Here is a 25,157-nt window from a genome sequence, read left to right as displayed (position 1 = left end):
AGAGTTCTCTCAAGTGCCATCATTGTTCATTGAATAACTTCTTTTGCTCATTTTGGTATCACACTATATTTTCTCACTTTACCTTCCCAGAATAGTTAAGGAATTGAGCAGTACCATAAAAATGAGATGGTTTTGTACAGAGCAGTTATCTTAAAAAAGAAATAATCAAGATTCTGTGCCACTTCTGTAAATATGAACTAAAAAAAGCCTTCAATCATCTCCATTTCCCCCCTTCTCCTGCCTGCTATGTTTTTTTTTCTTTTATCAAGAAACTGCTGCCCTGTGAGAAATAATAGTTTGAGGTTTGGTTCCTTGCTCCATTAATAAGAGACTGTATTTGACTTGTGTGACCTATTATACTTCTAAAGTGTATCAGTGTCCTGGGGCCTTCTCTTTTCTAAGTCAGTGTTTTTCATGGTTTGATTTTCATCTTAAAGGAAATGTCCAAAATGTCAGTTACACAAAAATGGGTGCCATTTTTATATCAACATTTAAAAACTGTAAGAAAATGACAATTGTTGTCCCCAAATTTCTTTTTGTGCTCCAGAGGGTATGAGGAGGGAGGGATAACCCATGGTCCCATCTGATTCTTCTGTGGATGGAGAACTTTTGAGAATTACTCCTTCAAATCCAAGGAGAGGGAAGCAAAAGATTATGCTTTTGACCAAAAGGCCCTTAACGATGAGACAAAAGGGCACTTTAAAACTTTAAAACTATTTACGTGTCTGTAGAGGAGACATTTTCCTCACTGCTGATGAGGAGGAGTAAGTAACTTCCTACTGAAAGGCACTTTGAAGATTAAGGGCTAACTTGAAATGTTAATACAGCACACTTCTTTTGGAGGAGAACTTGCTGACATAAGAAATATCCACCCCCATATGGGTTTGTATGTTTTTTAAAGTTTATTTCTTTATTTTCAGAGCATGGAGGGGAGGGACAGAGAGGGAGGGAGAAAGAGAATCCCAAGGAGGCTCAGTGCTGTCAGTATAAAGCCCAATGTGGGGCTCAGACTCACAAATGGTGAGATGATGAGCTGAGCCAGAATCAAGAGTCAGATGCTTAACTGGCTGAGCCACCCAGGCGCCCCGGGTTTTTATTTTAATGCCTTAAAAAAGAGTCTCTTTTCCAATGTTTAAAATTATTTTATGAGGTATTTGCCAAAGTACTATGCTATTTAATTTTTCCCTTTGCCTTGGTTTAGCACATGCTACCACATTGCTTCATGTCAAGGAATAATTATATGCCATACCTGCTGTTTTTTATACCTAATGATATGTTTAGACTCATTCTAGGATCTTCCAAGAGAAGCCTTTGCAAGTTCTGATCTTGAGCACTGGTTCTGTCAGTGGGATCTTTACTTCAATTCACAGACCAGCTGTGATCCACTTAAAGTTCTCATGGAGAAAGAAGTCCTAGAATGGGCCTTCTAGAATGTTTCAGTTATCTAGAATCTACCAGACAATAGGCGAGATGGCTGGAAACCTCTCTTCCCTTTGAGAGGATATGTAGGTGCAAAGGATCAATTTACATAGGATACATTGAGAGCAATAAACAGTCAAAGGATCTCATAACAATGTATTTCTCAATGTACCAAAATGTTGTAACCCCTAGAAATACAGAAACATTTTAGATGATTAAATATCCTAATTTCAGAATGAAGCTGTTACCAATTCAAACATGAAAACAAATATATAAATTTATATTACTATTATTATTATATTATAATCCAGTGCTAAAAATTGGATAAAGTATCAAAGTATCATCTCCCTTTGCATAAATACTGAATATATCTGGCCTCCACATTCTCACCCATTTCCTACAGTGATAATACATGGAGATTTATTCTATAGACAATAAAAGCCCTTATAGCCTAATACAAAAGCACTTCTGAATATCTCAGTTATGAAAGGTAGAGAATCAGGCTATATCTAAAAATACTATGCTTTGTGTAAATTTAGCCTGCCAGTATATCAGTATATGGTAACATTGTCTTTCTGTCAGGAGACACACACACACACACACACACATTGCCTTTGTTTCCAAGAAAAGAAAATGGTATCAAATAATCAGTAATGAACTAACGAAGTGGTTCTTAGCCTATTTTTTTGGCGATAAGGATCTTTGAATACTTTTGTGAATCTGATTAAATCTACTGACCCTTTCTCCAGAAAAATAAGTGCACATATGGATAGTCACAAAAATATTTCTATGCAATTTCAAGGGTTTATGGATCTTTGAAAGAGATTCATGAAAACTTGTGAACAGACCCTTACCAAACTCCAACCTAAATTAAGCACATTGATATAGCTATAGAGAACATCAGTTTGAAGCTCACTGGGGCCTGTGAGGCAAGTTCTAGAATGGGTTTGCCAACAAAATTCTATGCCCAAGGGAACTATATCATGCTATTGTTGCCCAGTTATATTGACTGGCTAAACTTCAGAATAAACACTATCTGTAGGATGTCACCGTTCCCTCCATTCTTTCTCTCTTGTTTCTCCTTATTTCTTCTGTTCACACTTTAGTTTCTAACTTACATTTTGGACACAGGATATTAAAAATACTCTAGAGAAAGTCATAAATGTAAAAATTAGAATCTGTAGTATATGACTCCATTAGTAAAGAAAAGGCTTTTTAAAATACCATGAATACCATTTTCTACTAATGACATAAAGAAAACATTTTTCTTTATGGAATCCACTGCATGTTCAGCTGAATTCACATGGCACATTTCTATTTTCTTTATGCCCATTACGTTAGTATAAATTCCTTTGAAGATAATCACAAATTTATACCTTGCTCAGCAAACCTACTAACCATTCACACACACAGACACACAAAATAGCTGTTTAGATCTATAGTTTTAAAAAATATAACCTCTATTATTCAGGAAGCTTTTTCATTTTATCGAGAGCCCTCAGAGACTTGTGTGTGTGTGAATATTTTTCCTGTGCTTTTGGGGAAAAATAGGTTAATTGTTTAGTCGATTGCAATAATTTTACATGTTTCACCATAACCAAAGACTTTCAGCAGTTCTCAGAGATTTCCATTAGAATTTAATATTAGACCAATGTGGAGATGCTTAAGCAGGGAGAGGCTTTGCCACACTCTTTAGCTTTTGCAGTGTTGGAACTGGAGGCCTAGCCTTCAAAAATGTGGGCTTGGGTAATGGATTTAACAGCTACATTGTACAATGTTCCAGGCTGACATACGGCTTTCAAATTACAGACCCCACTCCAATTAATTGTTCTTTGCAGAAGATATTCTCTTGGACTTGTGTCACATTTTGTTCTGACTGCTATGTACCTTAGCTTGGGTTCCCAATAAGGCAGAAAGTGTCAAAATTGGCTTAACCAAAGACTGGGTTGGGCGTTGGGAGGAAGGAAGGTGGCAGGAATAGGAGAATGTCTTCAAACTCCAAAAGCATCCTCTTTCTTTCTCCCTCTCTTCTCTCCCTCTCTGCTGACATGAGATAATAATCTGTGATCAGTTCAGGCACTTGTAAAAACATTCAGTCTGTTGTACGTGAAATGCCTGGATAATGTGAGAATTCTGATCAAAGTAAATTAACACTTTGGTTTCATGTCACATCACCGTATATGATCTAAAATCCCTATGGTCCTAAGGAATAATTTGCTATTGGACAATGGTTCATATTTATATGGAGATGGAGTATAGAAGGTTGATCTTAGGTAGGATGTAATGACCTAGGCCACAGATCGTGTGATCTGTGAAAGGAGGGCTCAAACTTTATGTGAGAAATGACTTCCCAAAGGTTTTAATGCATTCAAGACTGAGACTGTTAATGGTGGGTGGGCATTTCTCTCAACCCCTAAAGTTGCGTAGCAATAACATGAACATAACTAATTCACTGGCCTTGTCAGCTGTGGGAGTATGTGATTCTTGATGATTTAGAAGTTTGTGTGGAGAATTCACATGCTTGGAAACTATGCATATAGTAAGACTTTACCAGTATATTTTATGTTTCACAATTTTTAATTTGCATAATTAAAATTTGCTTAAAATTATAAAACATTGAATGTGCCCCCTTCATCCAACTTCCCACTTGAACAGCCTGGTCTTTGGTTCAATGGCTGACTCTACCAACAGAACATTGGCCATTATCTCCTGTATTTGGACTACATAATGAGGTCATAAAAACTCAGCAACTTCCTAAGGTCTTGCACTTTTCCAAACAGAACCTTGCACAGACTTCGGGGACATTAGCAATTACTATAGTGATGGGAAGAGAAGCAGTAAGCTATATGCCTCATTTTAATGGACACTAATTTGCTACCTACTTGAGAAATAATGGCTGAAGTTTGCATAATACTGCATAATACCACAACTTTCAACAGATACTTTCAGATTGAGATTCTTCATGTTCTTGTCGATTTAGTGCATCTTTTCTATGGCCTGAGAAACTGGAGATAGATTTGTGAAAAGTATGTAAATCTGGTAATCACTTGTGTTCAAGTGACAACACTTAAAACTATTCTTGTTTGTTAAGTTTAATTAGGAAGATTCATAACACATGAATATTCAGGTACAATGATAGGATATTATTATCCAGAAAGAGAATATTTTTATATGCTGTATTTTATAAAAGGAAAAATGATTGGAAATCTTTAAGCTACCAAGGAACAGAGTGAGACCAAGAAAATATCTAGGGGCTGACAAGAAAAGAATACGTTTCATTTTAAGTAGAATATCTTTGCAGTTCTTCTGTGGAGGCAGATGTTTTGGATATTTCCTTCATGTTTTAGAGGTAGAATGCGCTATCTATTCCAGACAAGAGAACTATAACTGGAGTGAGTCTGGCCTTACTTGGAAATGGGTAATGAACCCAATTATCCTTTAGTGAATCCTGGTGAGGTAACCAATTGGTGAATGCCAAACCCATTGCAAATCAATCCTGTGTGTCATTATTATTACTATACCTTTTCATCACTATAATTCTGCACCTAATGCTTAGGCAAGCATCTGGGAATATCAAGTACCACACAAACTATTAGGCAGTAGAAATAAAGCCACATGCAACAAGACGCTTCACTTCTGGATACTTATGGTTGTCAAGTGGGAAGGAAATTCCTTGAAAGATGGCTGGGGACTTTCCTTAAGGCTGAGACTTCCCAATGTACAAATTTCCAATTCACTTTAGGACTAGGCAGGGGGAACATAATGTGAATTTCTTAAACATCCTCTCCTGTTATCAGTGATCCTTATGGCAACTCCCTTACTGATATTTAGCTTAATGGACCCCCTCCATGTAGTCCTTCCATATTTACAGCTAATAAACACACCAGTATACCAGAATAAACACACATGTCTATTTTATCTTGCCATCTAAAATCTCAGCAAATTTGTCTGGAGATAGGCAGTTGTTAAAACCCTAAAGATACAGAGTTGGAATTAACGGCAATGCCTTTCCTGGTGATAAAAGATTAAAAACCTATGGTGTAGCATTTCTTCTCCCGGGGACAGTGAATGCAAAAGCTATTGATGAATACTGCAAACCGCTTTTTGTCCAGCTTGTTTTCAATACTGTTGAACTCATCTATTTTGCATATTATCAATGCGTATTTTCACAGGAATCCTGAACTAGCTCCTACCACCTGGCTTTCATTTTAGAGATTGCCTTGCTTCGATTTTCTGTCTGGTAACCAGAGGACCAAGGACAGACGGAGAGAGTGGATGAGTGGATGAAATGTGGATCCTGTAAGCCATGCAAAGGCGTCACTGTGGCACGCGTACTGGAAACACTGGTCACGCCCTCCCTGTACACACTCCCCTTCCGAGGAGTTGACCTGTCCACAGGTCTGCCTTGTTTGGCTTCTTTTAAAGCTGGTTGGACTAGAGGTGGGTTCCAGACCTGCAACGGGTCACATTTGCCTTTCTGGAATTGGAGTGGAAACCCAAGGCCTGAAGTGAGTTTCCGGAAAGTGGGTTGGTGGAGAGTGAAGCTTCTCTATTAGCTGAGGCTCTGGTAGGACAATGGGTGGGTGATTAAACAAGGGAAGAAGACCATGAGAAAGGAAGAAAGGGGGCAGAGGATACCACAGAGAAGGGATCATGTGGCCTGAGTGAGAGGGAAGGAAGGGTGTGTGTGTGTAAGAGAGAAAGAAAGAGAGATCATTTATTTAAAAAGATATTTAAATGTATATTATATATGTTATTTATTTGTAATTTATATATAAATTATCTAAGTCATATAAACTATAATTTATAATTATATTTATATAAATATATTTTATATAAACTTATATAATATTACATGTTATAAAATAATATATGAATATTATAATTATTTATAAAACACACAGAACAGAGTCTGGCATTTAAGAACTACATGGTTAAACAAACACAAATATAAAGATTCTTATTTACGGGCACCTGGGGGGCTCAGTCGGTTGAGTGTCTGACTTCTGCTCGGGTCATGGTCTCACAGCTCATGGATTCAAGCCCCGTATGGGGCTCTGTGCTGACAGCTTGGAGCCTGGAGCCTGATTCAGATTCTGCATCTCTGTCTCTGTCTCTCTCTCTCTCAAAAATAAATAAACATTAAAAAAATTTAAAAGATTCTTATTTATATTTATTAAGCTTATAAAAGATTTCCCATTTAAATGTGTATAAACATTCATGAGGATAACAGAAAAATAAATGTGCTTCATATACTTAAACCAAAAGGAGTTGACAAATAATTTGAAACATGTTTTTCCAAAGTTTGAATGTCCTCTCATGCAGACCAATAATAATATGCTGAGGAAGACAAATTTTTTTTAATCTTGTATCCAAAAAGCTAAAACTATTTGTTTTGGGGTAGGTGATTCTTTCTGGCGGGGGGGGGGGGGGTGGTTAGGTGACTTTTTGTATCACTCCCCAAATGCCTTCTACTGTGGCCTCTTCTGGGTGCTTCAATCAGCTTGTTAAGCCATTTGAGTTTTGTGGTTTGGACAAAGATGTAAATGCCAAATAACAAAATCCATAAACTGACTCCAAGTACATTATATGCTAATAAACTAACTTGGCTTTTGACTTAGTCAATGGGAAACAGTTATTCCCTTACGGCAAGCCAGTTCTGATTGAAATATCCTGCTATTAATGTTCATATATTACCGGGACATCCAAGTAACATTCTATGTGAATCATTTCAATAGAAAAGGAACAACCGATCCCATGGGCTGTGGTGCAAGTATTACTTTCATAAAAGGAAAGAGCCAGCGTTTTCTTTGAGGCCATTGTTTGCAGGCTGAATGTTTTAATGTAATTGATCTAAGTCTACAAGAAAACTCGCCCAAACAAAGCCAAAGTCTTCTTAGTTTCTACTCTGTTCAAACCCACATCAAAAGGCATCCTTTGCCTTCTCAGATGTAAGGTAATCAGAGTGGTTCTAACTCCTTTGACTTTATAATACTATGCCCATCCTCCCCTTATAACAATTATGTCTTCCTCCCCCAAATGTGAAAAGTTCTTTTCTCTCTTCAAGGAATGTTCTTTTTGACTTACTCTCTGAGGAACTTACACTCATCCTGCAGTTTCCAGGTTCAAAGACAAGCCTTCCTGAGCCCCTTCCCCCCTTTTACCCACCAGGCAGAATTAATAATTCTCACTTGTGTTGCCTCATAGCATTTTCTTTTTTTTAAAGCCCATGCCAATGAAGAGATTTTTAAAATTTGTCTATCAATTACTTTGGCATAAAAGGCATTAAAACTTTCTCATAGTGCCTATCTCTTGAAGTTTTCTCTCATTAATTATGTGTTTGGACACCTCTTTTCTCTATCAGGTGGGTTTATCTTTGTATTCCCTGCATGGCATGCACATAGTCGTTGCTACTACACATAGTAGTTGCTCACTAAAACTTGGGGTATAAAAGGCAGGATACTGAATTACTATCAAGTATACCCTGATTTCTTTTTTCTTTATTTTCTTATTTTTGTTTTTGAGAGAGACAGAGAGAGAGAGAGAGAGAGAGAGAGAGAGAGAGAGAGAGAGAGAAAAGCAGGCAGAAGGAGAGGGAGAAAGAGAGAATATTAAGCAGGCTCCATACCCAGCAAGGAGCCCGAAGCAGGGCTCCATGTCACAACTGTGAGATCGTGACCTTAGCCAAAATCAAGAATCAGCCACTCATCTGACTGAGCCACCTAGGTGCCCCAATCCTGATTTCTTATAGGTTAAATGACAATGTAATTATTTCCACAGAAATTTTTAGATATTTTCTGACGTGAGCCACTTCCCCTCAATCAACTGGCCTGAGATCCAGGGCACTGAGATCTGATTTAAATTTTCATGAAATCGGGAATTTTCCCAGATGCCTAGGGTTTTATGTTCATTCATTGGCTCATTCCCGAAGTGCTTCCTGCCTTATTTCCCTGCCTCCACAGCAATCACCACCGGCTAGTTATCATCATAAATACAGTCTTCTCTGCAGCCATCTTTAGTGACAAAAGTCCACACTTTTCATGTGACAGGCGAGGCTCCCCGTGTTCTGGCCCAACCTTCATCTGTAGCCTCATCTCCCTCCAGATCTTCTGTTCACCTTAATTCTGGTCTCGTCAGACTATCTTCATGATCTGCCAGCTAGGATTCTGTTTTAACTTCCTCCTAACCATCCAAATTTTCAGAGGGGAGTGTCTCTCCCCACTCCCAGTTTCATGAGGAAGAGTGAGGTCTCCCAGCTTCTCCGGGGGCTCTGCCCCTAAAGGTATGTTGGTGACGCATGAGGGGTGGGGTAAAGGCTCACTATGGGATTCTGCCAGATCTGGGGGAGCCATTAAACCCACTTGGCCAATGGTCTTAAAGCCATACCTGCTAACTTGTCCAACAAAAACTGGTATTTTGAGTTTCATCAAGTACTTTTTTTAATTTCTGAGATTGTTCAGAATTTCGATGAGAAAGGCAGGTACTCTTTATTGTGGCCTCTCAGAGACCCCAATGCAATCTTCAGAGTCTACTTTAAATGTTACTAATTGCTGAGGTATTTCTTAACTCCCTTAGGTAGTATTAATCATTCATTCCTTTGTAGCCTGTTGCTGATTTTTTTTCTTTTATCTATGTTTTGGCAGTTATTTTATTCTGCCTTGCTTTAATGAAAGTTTCATCCACTAAATTTAAACTTCTTGAACAGACCCCTGCCCCCCCCACTTTAGGCAACATCCTGGTGTCAAAAGTGCCTCACATGTAGAAGGTGGTTTCGATAATTGTGAAATAAAACAAAATTAAAATGTACAGGGCCTCAGGTACAGTGCCTTGGGACTAGCACAGTTGAAGGGACAGGAATAAATTGGTGGTTATACAGGGACCGAGTACCATATCTCAATACTATCGATGTGTATTTCTGACAGTTGACACGACAGCCATTTAAGTGGCCCCATCGTGTCCTTTCACACGCCTTAACTACCCAGCCTCAGCAGTGGTCAGAGACCTAGAGAAGGAGCTGCTGAGTCACCTGGGCCGGTGCTCACATTTCACTTGTCCATTTGGATTAGGTCTGGAAGAGTCCAGATTCTTAGCGACTCAAATAGCCAATTTCGGTTCAGCTGTCTTGTCCTTTTAAATTGAAGTCTCATTGCTTCTCAGAATTGGACCCAGCTGGAGTGACAACGTGTCCTGGTCACTGGGAGGGGAAAGACCGTAAACAAAGGTTTACACTCTTCCCTTTGCTGGAACGATATCCGTGAAAGCTATTACTTCCTCCACATGAAACGAATAGGGAACTACGTGACTGAAATGGAAACATAATTCTGTTCTCTCTGAGGTGATTGATATGATTCAGCAGCAGCTACGGTGCTGTTGGCTAGAAGTGACCTTCATTCACCACCAAGGTTATTAAACTAACTGACTGCCATTATCCTATATGAGACAAAGGAAGGGTACTGATTGTTTGACATCTAGTAATAGTATTTAGTCCAATTTCTGAGCAGCAGTTGGGAGAAGTGATAAATTTTTATTTGACTGTCTGGGCATCTTTTCTAAAAGACAATGTGTCAAGCCCAGTCTGTTCAAATCTTTATCATGACTAAATACTCAGTGGGAAATATGGATGACGACATGAGGAACCTTCTTTCCTCTGGTTTCAAGTTCCGTGTGGATGGAGCTCCATTAGTGGAACATATCTAGCCCCTTGTCCTTCCCTTACTCCTCTCCACATGTAAAACTGAGCAACTTGATTGGGGGTGACTAATGTCTATGTTTCTTGCTGAGATAGAACAAATCCACTACTAGTCTCCCACTGAAGAGAGCTGAGTTCTTTCTTCCTTGTCCTCCATGGACCAATGCTAGTCAATGCTATTAGTAAAGGTGTCTTCCGTAGACACAGATTTCTTTTCTGGTTGGCTGTCTGGAGGCTGAAAAAGGCAAACCCATTTGGCGCTCACACTAGGTCATTATTTCCAATAACTTCACCATTAATAAAAATTATGTTTTGATCTCCATCTGCCTGACTCTGGTGTCCAACTTTCAGTCAGTTTCAATCTTGTTCCATCAAGGGTGAAGTATAATGTATTAGACTTTCTCAAGCTCTAACACCGTGAATTATAATACTGTTATTTCTCTTGCTTGTATTCACTTAGCATCAGAACATCTAACAAACTTGAGCCTCTGGTTCAAATTTGTGATGTGAGATCATTTTTCAAGTGCAAAGATGGCCTTCTCTAGCAGACATTTTTAAAATGTTTTTTAAAAAACTTTTTAATGTTTATTTATTTTTGAGAGAGAGAGAGAGAGCAAGAGCATGAGCAGGGGAGGGGCAGGGAGAGAGGGGTCACAGAATCTGAAGCAGGCTCCAGGCTCTGAAGCTGTCAGCACAGAGTCCAACGCGGGACTCAAACTCATGAACCATGAGATTATGACCTGAGCAGAGGTCAGATGCTTCATGGATTGAGCCACCCAGGCACCCCTTCTTTATGTTTTTATAGCTCCTCACAAGGAAATGACAATTCCAATATGTTAAAAAACCTAGTTACAAATGGTGCCAAAACAAGGCTGCTTATGAATTTCTGGGTTGCAGTGAATGATCTCTCATAGTGAAGTCCACTCCACCAACTGGCTGAAGGCAGTTTTTTTTTTCTCTTTGGGGAAGAAGCAGTTGCTGAGCACCTGCCAGGTGTTGGGCAGCAGCCAGGCGGGTTGCACATGCTTACACAACATGCTCAACAATCCTATGATAGAAAGATTTTAAATTTCAGTTTACACTTAAATAAACTGAGGCACAGAGAGTAAACTGAATATCGAAACTGGGTCTACACTATTTGCACTCTTACTGGGTCGTCTCTCACTAGGGTGACCATTTGTTTTATCATACAAATACCAGGACACTTTTGCAAATGAAAGGGTCGTCAATCGTTAATAGTTATTCTGGGATGACTAGTATAAACCAGATCTAGTCCTGGACAAACCAGTACAATGGTCGCTCTATCTTTCTCATGCCTCAGAGTGCCAAATTCATTTCTGAAAAATTTTAAAAATGGATGCCAACGTCAGATATTTAGAAAGGGGCCTGAGTTTGTTCACTGTCCCCTTTTTGCCTCTCTTCCTGGCTTAATAAGGCCAAGACTCACTGCTACCCCTCTCTGATTCCCTGGGAGCAGGTTTCCAGCTCCATCTAAACCACAGCTATTCATTATCAGAGATATTCCTTCCCTTAGGTACTCAAAACGATGAAGCTCCAGGGAGGGATTAGATCATTAAGCAAAGGAAAACAGCAACTATAACACAGCAGCACCTGCATAAATCCTGTAGGGGGAGAATATTGATTTAAAGTTTTTCTCATTCTAGCATATCCTTGATGGTGCTGAAAATAAATCCCTTCTACTTTTCTCTCTTATAAGTAAATGCCTCGTTACATTCTATCACTTAAACATACTGGAGGGCCACAATGAGGAATCAGCAGACAGTCATGGCCCAAGGGCATCCAATGGTACTTTGGGTCCTTAATCACTCAGTCATTATCCTACTCTGTCATGTTCATGTGAAAACAGACACTTGGCTTATTCCTACTCTGCTACCAAGAACCATTTGACTGCAATAATAAGTGCTAGTACCATCATTGTAGAAGATGGGCTCTCCTAATGTTATATATAAGAAAGTGACAATCTAAGGACTGTTCTCAAAACCCTAATTCTAATGTGCAAAGACCTAGTTTGTGCATTGAAAACTATCACTGGAAGGGGTGTGCAGAAATGCCCATGTCAAGGTCTCAGCTCTTCTGATCAGAGTCTGCTGTAGCACACGGCTCTTGAGTTTAGCATGTATCAGAATTTCCTGGGGAGCAGTTCGAGAACACCCCGCTGCACACCTTCCCGGAGCTTCTGACAAGTAGGTCTAAAATGGGACTTGAGAATGTGCATCTCTAACAAGTTCCCAGGTGATGCTATTGTCAGTGGCCCAATGGACCAGAACCACTGCCCCAGCATTAAGCTATAAGTAGAGGAGATTTCCAACTATGAAAAGAAGTGGAATCTAAGATGTGTCCTTTGCAGTAAATTAAGATGAGAGCCCATGGAGTAGGACTGAAACATCCATGTTTTGTTCCCTGGAACAAATGTAAATCTAAATCAGGAGTCTGCAAACTTTTTCTGCAAGAGGCCAGATAGTAAGTATTTTCAGGTTTGCAGGACAGACAACCTCTGCTGTAAGTCCTCAACTCTGTCACTGTTGGTTGAAGGCAGCCATAGATGGTACATAAAAGAATGAGCATGGACATGGCCGTGTTCCAATAAAGCTTTATTTACAAAGACAGATGGCAGGCTGGATTTGGCCCATGGGCTGTAGTTTGCCAACCTTTGGGTCTAACTACTGTGATAAAAATGATTCCTATGAAGCAACATCTGTTAGTCTGCCAAGCTTGAGTACATCTATGATCAATGAGAAGCTAACCAAGCTGGAAAGCTGTGTAAGCCAAGCAGTGACATCCAGTTCAGTTGTATGTGATTGATGTAGCATTGCCCTTACTGGAAGTTATGTGCTCTTCTTCCCCTAGAACCAGTTCCCCTAGTTCATCCCCTAGAACCAACTCTTTAAAAATGAATAGCTTCCCACTTCATCCTATTTCAGTAGGGGATTCACTGTACTGCTGAAAATTATTTACCTATATTGAATATACCCTCTACTTGGTATGTGGCCTAAAAGCAAATAATGTATTTTCTGTCTAACAGGATCATTTACTGAGTTACTAATTCATATTTTGTTTTCCATTTATTTTTCCTTCTTATTTCCAAAAGGGCCCACTGGGCTGTCTTTTCTCAGGGAAAGTTGGCATTGCTGGCCTGAAGATGAGCTCTCTGGATGGCTTTTGTTAAAAACCTAAGCTCATTAATGTCTTAAAGAGAAAGAAGACAAGGCAAGTGTCTCTGATGGGTAGAGATGGGATGGGATGAGACAGGGAGAAGGGACTCGCAATATCCCGATGGTCAGTTCACAGGTTTCATCTTACTTGACCCATCAAAAGCATTTACACAGTTGGCCATGGCTTCCTCTTGGAAATATGCTCTTCATTTGGATTCCAGAAGCTCCCTCTCCTTACTTCACTAGCTCCTCCTTCTTCATCACTGCTGGTGCCTTCTCACCTCCCTGACCTCTGGTAGAAGGACTGATTCAGTTCTTGGTCCTCTGCTGTTTCCTTGTCTCCTCTCCTCACTCACACCCTGGATGATCTCACCCACTCACATGGTTTTGTACACTGGCCAGACATGGGCGACTTCCCTATTTATATCTCCAGACCACTATCTGCACTGAGCTTCAGTCTTGCCCAACCTTGCTCCTCTCGACATGGCTGCAGTGCCATGGGATAGCTCAGATAAGATGCACCCAAAGGTAAGCTCCTGATATTGTCTCTACCTTCCACCCTCCTCCCCAGTCTTCCCCATCTGAATACATGGCAGTGCATTCTTCTAGCTGGTCAGTCCCCCAAACTGGGAGTCACCTTGGATTCATCTGTCCCTCTCACACCTTGTATAAAATTTAATGGTAAATCTTGCTTGCTCTGCCTTCAAATTATAGCCTGAATTATACACCTAGTCTAAGCACTGCCAGCTTTTGTCTGGATTCTTGCCATGGTCTCTTCACTGCTGTTTCTGCTTTCACACCTGCTCCCTATGTAGGCTACTCAACTCAGTAGGTGGGGTGATGCTGTTGAAACATACAAGAACACTTCTTCCTTTGCTCAAAACTCTGCAAGCTACTATTGCACACAGGGCAAGTGTAGAAGTCAAAGTTCTTACCCTCCTCATTGGATCTGGCCCTCATTCCTTCCCTGGACTCCTCTCCTACTCCTCTCCTCCCTTTCCTTCCACATGGCCACACAGGCTCCTCCTGATGTTCTCCGATCATGTAGCCACATTCCTGCCTCAGTGCCTTTTCACTGCTATTCCTTCTGCCAGCAATGGTTGTCCCCAATATGTCACATACTCTGCTCCCTCACTTCCTAAAGTCTTCACTCAAGTGTCCCCTTTCCAGTGAGGCCTTCTCCACCACTCTATTTAAAAATGCAACCTCCTCCTTACACTCCCCTTCTTGGCCTCTCTGCCTTCCTTCTCTCCCTGACACTTCTTCCTACCCAATACACTACATATTTTACTTATTTTTGGTTTCCTTCAACCCAAATGCAAGCTCCAGGAGGGTGGGATGAGCACAGACACCTGGCCTGAAGGGTACTGCTATGAAGTGCACCCTGGTGCTGCGCTCAGCACTGGAGCACCAGAACCTTCTGCCTGGCCTGGGGGTGGGGGCGGTGGGGTGGGGGACCATGCAGATTTGGGCAGTTCCAGTACCAATGGTTACCTTGGCTGAGGGAAAATAAGAGGCCTCTTCCCAATTTCCCAGGTACACTATACCTGAGAGAGAGAGAGAGAGAGAGAGAGAGAGAGAGGGAGGGAGCAGCTGAGAGGGGGAGAAGATGGGAAAGGAAAGGGAGAAGGGGAGGGGTCAGAGGGAGGACATCAGGAGGAGTGGGAGGGAAAGAGAGACACAATAAAAACTGAGATTGAATTCACCAAAACTAGATGGAAAGGGAGCTTAGAATTGGATTTATTTGATTTAAGGAAAATTTTTATTAAGTAACATTTCCTACCTACCTAAGTTTATGAACCATAATTCATACTCACTGTAACGGTTCTTATTACCTGAATAATGGAAACAAGTAAGTTGACAGGACCAAACAAATCCTGCTCCATGCACGACCTGCAAACAGAATCTAAGAACAGAAATACAAGGGAGAAGAGAACTTTCTACTTGTCCCCAGTCTCCTGATGGTGCGGGCTGGCCACGTTAGTTGTTACTTCAGAATCCCCCCTCCCCCCCACCACGATTTCCTAATAAATTCTGATGTGCACCCGAGTCAGAACTCACTTCCTGTGTTCTCCCTCTGGGTGGAAGAAATGTGGCTAATGAGGAAAGGTTCAGCTCAGATTTGTTTGATGACCAGAAGAGCTGACTCTTCAATCCTCAGTCCCCCGTGTTAGCAAAGGCACACCTATTTTTTCATCCTCCCTCATTCCAGCAGGAATTGCCCACAGAACCCGGTGTGGTCGCGAAGACGCCCAGGCTCATTAGCCAGCAAGAACTGTTGATTCCTCTGCCTGAGATCTAGGACTTCAGCATTTGCCTACAGGGCTGCAGCCTGTGGAACTCAAGGCAGCTTTTGAAATCTGACCCTGCTCAAAGAACAGGAACAGCCTGTTCAGTAAGGGGAAGAGCTGCTTGCTTGTTTCAGCTCTGGATGCCAAAAAAGAAAAAAAAAAGTTCGCCTATTTGGCCGGTATTACTGAATAACGTCTCTAGTCTCCTGTTTTCGGGTTTTTTTTGTTTTTTTTTTTCCCTCAGAGGTTAATATCTTGAGCCAAGGGTTCAAGGGTAAAAGATTTTTATTCTGTTAGAACCTATGACAATTTTATTGCTGACATCTTGGGAGCACTATTTCTGGTCACTCTTCAAGCCTATATGAAATACATTTCACTTTTACAGCCATCAGTGTCACTGGTGTGAAATGATTCAAACACTATTTGAAGGCAAATTATTTTAAATTCTGGGAAAGGGGCTTTGAAGGGTCTCGTGACAAATTCCCTGGCCTTAATCACCTCAAGCAAATTAAAATCTCAGCCCACTTTCTTTTAGAACCCTAGAGAGTGAGATACCTTATCCTCTCTAAATATATCCCACAGTAAAATTGTTGATTATGGCAGAAAAGTACTCAGTCAGCCAGTCAGCACAAGTTCTGCCATTTATTTTACGTTAGCCTAACTTCCTAAAGGTAGCTATGCATTTTTACTGAATGGTTGATCCTAATCTAGACTGAAAAGCAGCCATAGGCAATTATCACTTTAAATAAGTGGGGGAAGATCAATACTTACTTCTTTTTCTGTGTATATGGAAATAATGGAGCCGTGATGGCTTTGGCCGCTCCAAAAAATACACATCCTTCGACTCTCTAAGTTCCTAAGATGGAAACGATTTAATAAGAATCATGATTCAACAAGAATCATGATTCAAATTTCCAGAATAAATACTTTCATGCCGATGACAGAAGTATTCATGATGGTCTTTGCCTGTACATGTTCCTGTGCATTTATCTGCCCAGAGTCTGTCTATGTGTTACTGTTTTACTACGTGTCTTTCCTTTGAAGCTTTTAACATCTAAGCTCGTCTATTACATTTTTATGTCGGGCTGGAAACCAGAGCTAAAAATAAGGCCAGAAAAACATTTATTGATGTTTACAATAAAAATTTATTGAGCCCCTACCTGCATATACCAGGCACTGTGCTAGGTTTGCCGGATGACAAAAATGACTAAGACTCAGACTCTGCTCACAAGGAGCTCACAATCTACAGGTGACGGAGCACGGTGCAGGCAGATAGAGATCACCGCTTTACCAAAAGAGGCAGTTCTGCGACAGAGGCTTACACAGAGTGCTGTGGGAACATGAATTATATGGCAAATAATTGAGCCTACAAGAATATGTGTGTGTGTGTGCGCGTGCGCGTGCGTGCGTGTGTGTGTGTGTTATAAGATTTCATAGAAGAGAAGATTTTCAAGCTGAGGCTTGGAGTGTAGGTTTTTGTCCTTAAGTAGAATTGGAAGAGGTTGGAATTTCAGCAAATGTCAATACAGGAGAAAAACACCTCCAATGAGGAATGTCATCATGTCGTTTACGGGGAAATTGCAAGTAGCTTAAAAGGGGTGGAACATAAGGTCTCCATGAATTATGAAAGACGGGGAAACTAGAGAAACAACAGATGAAAACATATAGAAAGACTTTTGGTTAGCAGTGGAATAAGGAAGAGGTTGGGTCACATCAAGAGGGTCTGTGCTATCATGAGAGGAACCTATTATGGGGCTGACCAATAACAGCAGATTTTGCTGACTATTGAGACCAAAATGCCAAATATTTGCTATCCACATCTTTCTAATCTGAAAAGAGATCTCAGCATTCTTTCCTGCATGTAAAAGAACCTAAGAGATCTTATCAGAATGGTGGATAGCTCCCCTGTTGGACTCATTCAGGAACTGCCCCAGTCCCTGAACAAAGTCATTCTAATGCAGAAAGGAGCTCTTTGCTAAAAGAGAAAGCTTTTTGCTTAGCCTGGATTGGAAAATGAGTCAGATAAACAAGGTAGGCAGACTGCGAAGACACAGGTTTCACTAACGTGAGATCTACTCCCCCAACATCATTCCTTTGAGTCCATTATTGTCTTGATGGACAAAGTGACATTTTAGTACCAACCATGACAAACATTTCAGGGACAGCCAACTTGTATCAGGCCATTGCAAAAGATAAGAGAGGGCAGATGTTTAGACTGTATTATCTTTTTCACACAATCTATTATAGATTTATAGAGGGAAAATTCTTTAAAAAGTAGAGAAAAGTTTGAACAACACGTTCAGTTGAGGGCGTCTGAAAAATGGCAGGTCATCAGAGTCCAAAGTTAACTGATCATGAATTTGATATACATATTTTGGATGGTCTTTTACTTGATCTGTTGAGTCTACAGGTAGTAGAAAGTCCAAATGATTGGGCTGAACATGTTAGAGCATCCACAGAAGGCAATGAAATGTCCCTGATATACATGTAACCCACCTAGGGGAAGTTTAACATCCTTTTCAGGTCATGTGGTTTGAACTCAGGGCTTTCAGTCTATGAGAATATAAATTCATTATTTCTTACTTCCAGGTCTCCCTGGATGAAGTTCTGCTATGACCCTTAACTTATTGACTGCTATTGGTCTCATGGAACAGTTATGGGCTCAGTGATGGAAATTTTCATGTCATGGTTACCCCAATGCATTTGAACATGGTGCAATGATCAAAAAAGATGCCAGTGATGACAATTGAACGTCCCTTTGCCTTCCCAGCCTCCTTCATATATTCTCAGGCATAGGATGACAAAGGGAAGTCCACGAGTCACATGAAGAAAGACTGTAGCCATGGGTACACGATCAGGATCTCTTCTGCTTATCTTCACCCCCACCCTCCATGCCATCACCCTGCCCTACTTCCTCCTCACGTTGCTCCTGTGAATTCCTCCACCATCTTGCCACTAACCACTGTCCTCTGCCCAAAGTTCTCCTGTTGAAGAATTCCAGCTGAACTGATGTTCAACCCATGTATGATGTGGAACTTGTGTTCAAACAGTTGTTGAATGAAATAAAGACCCCTAAACCCTCCAAGGTAACAAGATGTTAGGGGAGTGCCTTTTTGAGTGAAATAATGCTTCCTTCTGTGGGGTGAAAAGAGCAAGGATTTGGGAATCACATCAGCCTGGTTTGTGCTATGCTGTGCCACTAACTGGATTTAGAACAAGGGCTTAGTTACTCTGAAATGCGGTTTCATCAACTGTAAAAAAGGAAGATAATAATCCCTACCTTGAAGGATCTCTGCATTGAAGGATCTCTGCTCATATATTAAGAGAAGTACATATGAAAACGCCTAGCCTAGTGCCTGGAACACACCAGCGCCTCCAGAAACGCTCATCTTTATCCTCTGTTTTATGGGGGATTTTAAGATGATAACTAATAGGGAATAATCATCATCATCATCTCGGATGTGGTTGGAAGTCTTAGAAAGAGATAAACAGCAGTCATAGGGAGAGAGAGCGTTAGGAATTTTGAAAGGAAATGAATGGTTTTATGGTTAATTTTCTTGGTTGGGGTTTAAGAGGAGATTCATGTTGTCCATTAATTATACTTACCAATTGGGTCTAATTGGCAACTACCCCAAAATGAATAAAACAAGCGGGAGTCAAGAGAGAAAAACGGCAGGCATCCTGTCAAAAAATAAAATCTTTGAAATTTCTACAACCCAATGGTTGAATATACATTTTATTAAAGCAGACGGACTCACCCACTTTATAAATTTATACATGTGATGGCAATCCAAGTTGCACACTGAGACTTTTGCAAGGATCAAACAGCCCTCTGTAGCAGCTATACCTGATTTTCTCATTCTTCTACTTGTTTGGGTTCTTAAAATCAGCCATCCCCTTTGCTGGATGGAGCAATCATCCCTCATTATTCTGCATCAGCCTAGGTGAATGTTGTGGGGCTCAAAGGGTTAAGCGAGGCAATCCGTGTTGAGTGCTTAGCCCTTGTAAATCCTCTAGAAATGTTAGCTGTTGGTACCATGATGATAATAATAATTATGAATCTTTCGATGCTGTTTTCCAAGACTGCACAAGAACTGGATTGCGCCCTCTTTCCTTTTAAAAACATTAATTTTTTCTTGTTTTTGGAGATATGTGTCCTCTTCTCAGGTGATTAGCTACTTTTGACAAGGAGTATTTTTTCCCCTCCAATGGCTAATGTACTTAATTTTTTTCTTTTTAAAGAATAAATGAAACCAATGACAACATATCATTCAATATGCACAATATTATTTACTGAAAAGATCCCCACATTTCCTTCTTCTTTCTCTCATTGCCAAGAAAATGACTAATTAGACACACAGACATAACCATATGTATATATAGGTATTTTATATATATATATATATATATATGTATATATATATATATATATATAAAATGTCCTTCCTTCCTTCCTTCCTTCCTTCCTTCCTTCCTTCCTTCCTTCCTTCCTTCCTTCCTTCCTTCCTTCCTTCCTTTCCTTCCTTCCTTCTGTGTATACATACATGTATATATCTACCTATCTATTTATCCAAAGAAAAAGTCATCAAAGCCACTTCATTATAATAGGTTTCCTTACCAATTTGTCTATAGTATCCCAAACTGGGAGGTGAATTTAATTGTAATATCAAGACTCTGGAGTTGTTAATTTACTAAACAAGCTAGGCTGGGGTGAGATGATCCAGTACCTCATTTCAAATCTAGGCCCCAGAGGAGAATCCCACCAACAGTTCTGTTTCTGCTCCTTTTTTCTTTCCCTGGAAACATTTATGGAGGCCCCAGCTTCCTAAGATCAAGCCAGACTCCTAGAGGAGCTTCAACCGGGGGCAGTCGTTGGGCAGAGGGTAGCCAATTTGTGAGAGACACAGTAAGGTCTTAATCCACTGTTACAGAACATTGCGTGGTGATTCCTCAGTGCCCACAACCTGGCAGAGGTGCCTTGTCATAAGAACGTACTCACTGGGGGTAAGACAAAGAAATATCCCTTGAAGCACAAAATGTAAGAGTTGGTTTCTGGATTCCTCTGGATTCTTAATAGTTTGTAAAATAACAAGCCAAGAGTAACTACTGTGTATTTCCCAGAAACTTACCAATTAGCATGTTCCTGAGAAATAAATTCAGCTGGGGAGCACACGCCTCCCCAGGCTGCTCTGCTGCTGTGTATGACAATTAGACTGCTTGCTAAATACTATGAGCAAAGCCCCAGATAGAGAAAAACACAAGACCTCCTGGCAAATTTAGCATGAGCGTTTGTTTATGGGACCAACTACAAAACTGGCCTGGCTATGTGTTTCCTGCAGAGTGAAGAGCATGCTGGTTATTTTCAGTGTAGTTCTTTTTTGCTTCCAGCTACCAAACCCTAACGAACAAAAGTTAAAACAACATTTTAGTGAAGATTAACCAGATTTGTTGAAGATTTGTTGCATGGCTGGAAATGGAAATGTCTAAACATGTGGCGTTTGGTGACGGTGACCCCAATTGTCTCATTATTTCCTTGATCACCCTATCGGGCATGGTGTAAAAAGTGGTCTCAAGGGGGGAAATGGGGAAATAAAGGGCCACGGATTTTGCATCAAATGAGGCTGATACCCCCAAGAACCCTGCTTTCATTCCTGGCTGAGGTGCATGGAGAACTTTTCCTTATTTGAGTTCCCCTGGCGTTATGTTAAATACATGAAAAGTACTTCCCAAACTAACTCAGTGACTGTGCTGAGCAGCAGACTAAGCGTGTGGCATTCTCAGCTCAGCTAAGATCTGTGCCAGCAAATGCACGGTATGAAAAGAGGTAGGACACCTGACCTTTTCTAAGTGGGCTTTCCCATCTGGAAAATGAAGGCAGTGAACCTGGTGAGATACACACACACACACACACACACACACACACACACACACACACACACAAAGACACACGATTTCTTGTAAAGTATATATATAATATATAATATATTATATGTTATATATTATATATTATATGTTATATGTTATATATAAATACATATATATTTATAATAATGTGTGTGTGTGTATATATATATATATATATATATATATGGTTATACAAAATCTCATGAGCATGTGTAGCTGTACACCTGCCCCATCTGTATATCTCTCTATATGTAATAATGTCTCAGTTATCATATATTATTCTATAGTGTACCTTTACTTCCCCCCTCTCAAGGAATGTCTAGAAAAAGGAAACAATGAAATATATATATCTTTTCCTCATGATTTTGATGTTTGTATTTCCTAAAAAACTAACCCCAGTTCACATGTAGACCTTGTTTATGTTTGCAGCTGAAATAATGCAATGTAGAGAGAAGATAAACAATTTAATGAAAGTAAAACAAATTCAATTAGACCACACGCTGTGCACTAAGTTTCTGGAGGTTGAAAGCTTTCACCTACATGGCTTATAATCCATTGCCCACATTCCACCCATCAAAATCTTACTTAAAATATCTCTGCCACATACCCCCCTTGAATGTTCTACGTAGAAATACTCTTTGTCTGAATTCCTGTTGTATTTTATGTCTTTAAAGGGCACTTAACACTTGCTGCTTATGATAATGCAGCTCTTTGTATCCCGAGCAGGAAGAGCACAGTGGTGGGGGCTGACCCAGGCTGACTTCTTGGGTTTGCCTCTTATTACCAGCCAGATGTTGGGGCTATTGTTGACCTCTTCCTACTTCAGGTTTTTTTGTTTTGTTTTGGTTTGGTTTTTTGGTCACTGGGAATAATAAATGGTACTCACTTCACAGGGTTGTCGTAAGGAGTAAATCATGATTTCTTGTAAAGTGTTTAGCACTCAATTGAACACTAGTTATTGTTAACTTATTTGTCAAACTCTAAGTTCTTCAAGTGTACAACTATGCCTTATTTATCTTGCAACCCCTACAGTGCTTGGTATGTTGTAGGGTGCACAAGCCAATACTGGTAGGGCGATAGAAATACTGTCAAGGGGAAATATACAGCAGGACAATCACTACTTATTTTAAATGACAGATATTTTGAGTTCTCATTTTGCTACATTTTGAAAAGCTGAAGAGCTTTAAGCCTGTGTTTTGGCTCCCTATGAAGCATCTTAAAGGTACAGTGGAACAAAGAATATAGAGGGAGCCACTTTTCCACAGTGAGCATGACAGACAACATCCAACATGAAACAGCTGTTGAATGAGCTATTGTGTGACCCAGCTCCATCCACCTTCCAGCTCCCAAGGACCCCAGGAGAGCGGAGCTGGATTTTGTGGGTGGCCAGGACCATAAGGAAGGGAAAATGAATTATTCCAGCTCTACTGAATTGTACATACGGTAGAAATATAAAAGTATGACATTTTCGAGAGTCCCATTATACCAGGGTGTCTGGTTACGGCTAAGAATTGGGGATAAATTTTGGCTCTTTTGTCATTCACTAACTCCAAGTAGGGAAGATAATTTTGTTTCTGATTTCAGCTACTATCAAATGTAAGCATCAAATCTGCTACATTGGTCTCATAATTATTATACACATTCTTTATGTATGATTGGACAGTATGATTCTCCATAACATGTTCTTAACCAGCCTCTTCCCTTAGGTTTCCTGACTTGACTCTTTCCTCTTGTCTTAGATGAAGCCGAGGATAGCCAACAGATTGAGTGGGCAAGAGAAAACGTGGCTATGCTGGCTGCTTACCCAGAGGTCAGGAATGATATATATATACTTGAGGGAGGAAGGTTCTGAACTCGTACATTACATGGATAGGCTGACTACTGACAAATGTTTTCTTCCTCCCTCCTTCTCTCCCCCATCCTTCCCTCAGCCCCTCCTTCTCTCCCTCCTTCTCTCCTTCTCTCCCTCTTTCCCTCTCTCCTTCCCTCTCTCACTCTCTCTGCTTTCTTCCTTTCCCTTTTCTTCTTCCCTTCCTTTCCCTTGTGCCTATGCCTGGCCCTTTGCTTTCTTTCATTTCCTTTCTTCCCTCCCCCTTCCTTTCCTTCCTTCTTCCTTTCCTCCCTCCCTTCCACTACAAAAGCTGTATTTGCTCATTGTAAAAAAACAACATTGACAAGTGTTCAAAGGTATAAGTGGAACATATCAGTTCTTATCCTACCTCCCTCACCTCAGGTTTCACTGCCTAGAAGTTACAACTAATACTTATTCACCTGTGTCCGTTCAGGTATTTTATAAGCATATACATATATTCTTTCAAATTTTTATAAACATAAATGTAATCAAAACCACACACTTGTACTGTTTTATAACAGGCTTTTTAACTTAAGAAAAAAAAATATACCTTTGGATATCTTTGCATATGACCCCAAACAGAGCTAGTCCATTAGTCATAGTAACTTCAGAGTATTTCACTATATGTTTACAACATAATTTGTCAATTATTCCTGAATCTTTGAGTTATTTCCATTTTATTACTGTAAACAATACTGCAATAAATATGAATAGAATAAATTCTTAGAAGTAAAAATACATGGCCAAAGGGTATGCACATTCAACATTTAATAGGGGCAGTCAAATTGTCTTCCAAATAAGGTTGCCCATATTTGTACACACACTAGTGAGTATTTCTATGTACACTTACTGACAGTAGATATTTGCAAACTTTTTTTTTTTTTGCTGATAGGTTAAAAACATTTCATTGTCTTCATTTTAATTTCTTTACTTTCTACTGAGGCTGAGTATTTGTACTTTCTTCATGTGATCTTCCTGTTCATATATTTTGCCCTTTTTCTTATAGAATTTTTCTTTTGGATTTGTGGATGCCCTTTGCTTATTATAGAAATTAGCCCTTTGTTATTGTCACAACTATTGGCTTTGCTTTACCATTTGTTTTTTGAACTAGTATTTTCTAATGGGGTTTCTAAACATTGAATTTGTTTTCTACAGTGACATAGCTTATGTGAATGGAAAAGTCATAATAACTCTGAGTTTGGTTTATAAGAAGACGGGAAAAGATACTAGGCAAGACAGAAACAGGGGAAAATAACTGTGCCACATATGGAGTATCCAGAGAGGAAAAGTGAGGTTTGTTTTCAAAGCACTTGCCTGTGGTTTCATTAAATTTGTAAATTAGATCTTCCTAGCTTTATTCCTTTAGTGAGACAGAAGATAAATTCCAACTGTCTATACATCTACCTTTGTGGTTTTACTGAAAAACACAAGCTAAAAAAAAAAAAAAAAAAGAAAAAAGAAACCAACTAGGGTTAGATGAATAAGGACACATGTATCCCAGTCTCTAAAGTGACCCAATTCACCATTTATTAAGAGAAGCTCCATAAATTAATCTTTTTATAACTGTCAGTGTCAGCAAATACTCTCAATTTTATATTTACTGTCATTCAAAACATTTTAAGAGCTCTTCAGTTATGTTTTGACAAGTTATTGGTTGTCACTTAGGGGTTATTAAAATGTAGGGATGTCATATTGTATAATTGGCATAAGAGGGCTTTAAATCCATAAGAAACTCATCTGCTCATCAGGTCTCCTCAAATATTTCCTCAACAGAGTTAGGAGATACTCTTATTCCCAAAGATAGCTAGCTCCCTCACCCTTTTCTCCCA

At 39.9% G+C, this 25,157-nt stretch overlaps 1 protein-coding gene across 9 annotated transcripts in view; it reads right to left on the bottom strand.

Annotated features, from left to right (window-relative positions):
* Positions 1-25,157, bottom strand: part of TRPM3 (transient receptor potential cation channel subfamily M member 3) — a 485,893-nt gene that overhangs the window by 181,763 nt on the left and 278,973 nt on the right. For 5 of the 9 annotated variants that reach the window (XM_027041047.2, XM_027041050.2, XM_053205281.1 and 2 more), the window contains one exon: positions 19,179-19,253. The exons of the other annotated variants lie outside the window; for them this stretch is intronic. In XM_027041047.2, coding sequence (XP_026896848.1) covers positions 19,179-19,253 — 75 coding nt within the window. The remainder of the gene's footprint in view (positions 1-19,178; positions 19,254-25,157) is intronic. 9 annotated transcript variants of the gene reach the window in all.

Source organism: Acinonyx jubatus, chromosome D4, assembly GCF_027475565.1.
Source record: "Acinonyx jubatus isolate Ajub_Pintada_27869175 chromosome D4, VMU_Ajub_asm_v1.0, whole genome shotgun sequence".
NCBI classification, from domain to species: Eukaryota; Metazoa; Chordata; class Mammalia; order Carnivora; family Felidae; genus Acinonyx; species Acinonyx jubatus.
Note: the sequence above shows the minus strand (reverse complement) of the source record. Positions and strands in the feature narration are given on the sequence as shown.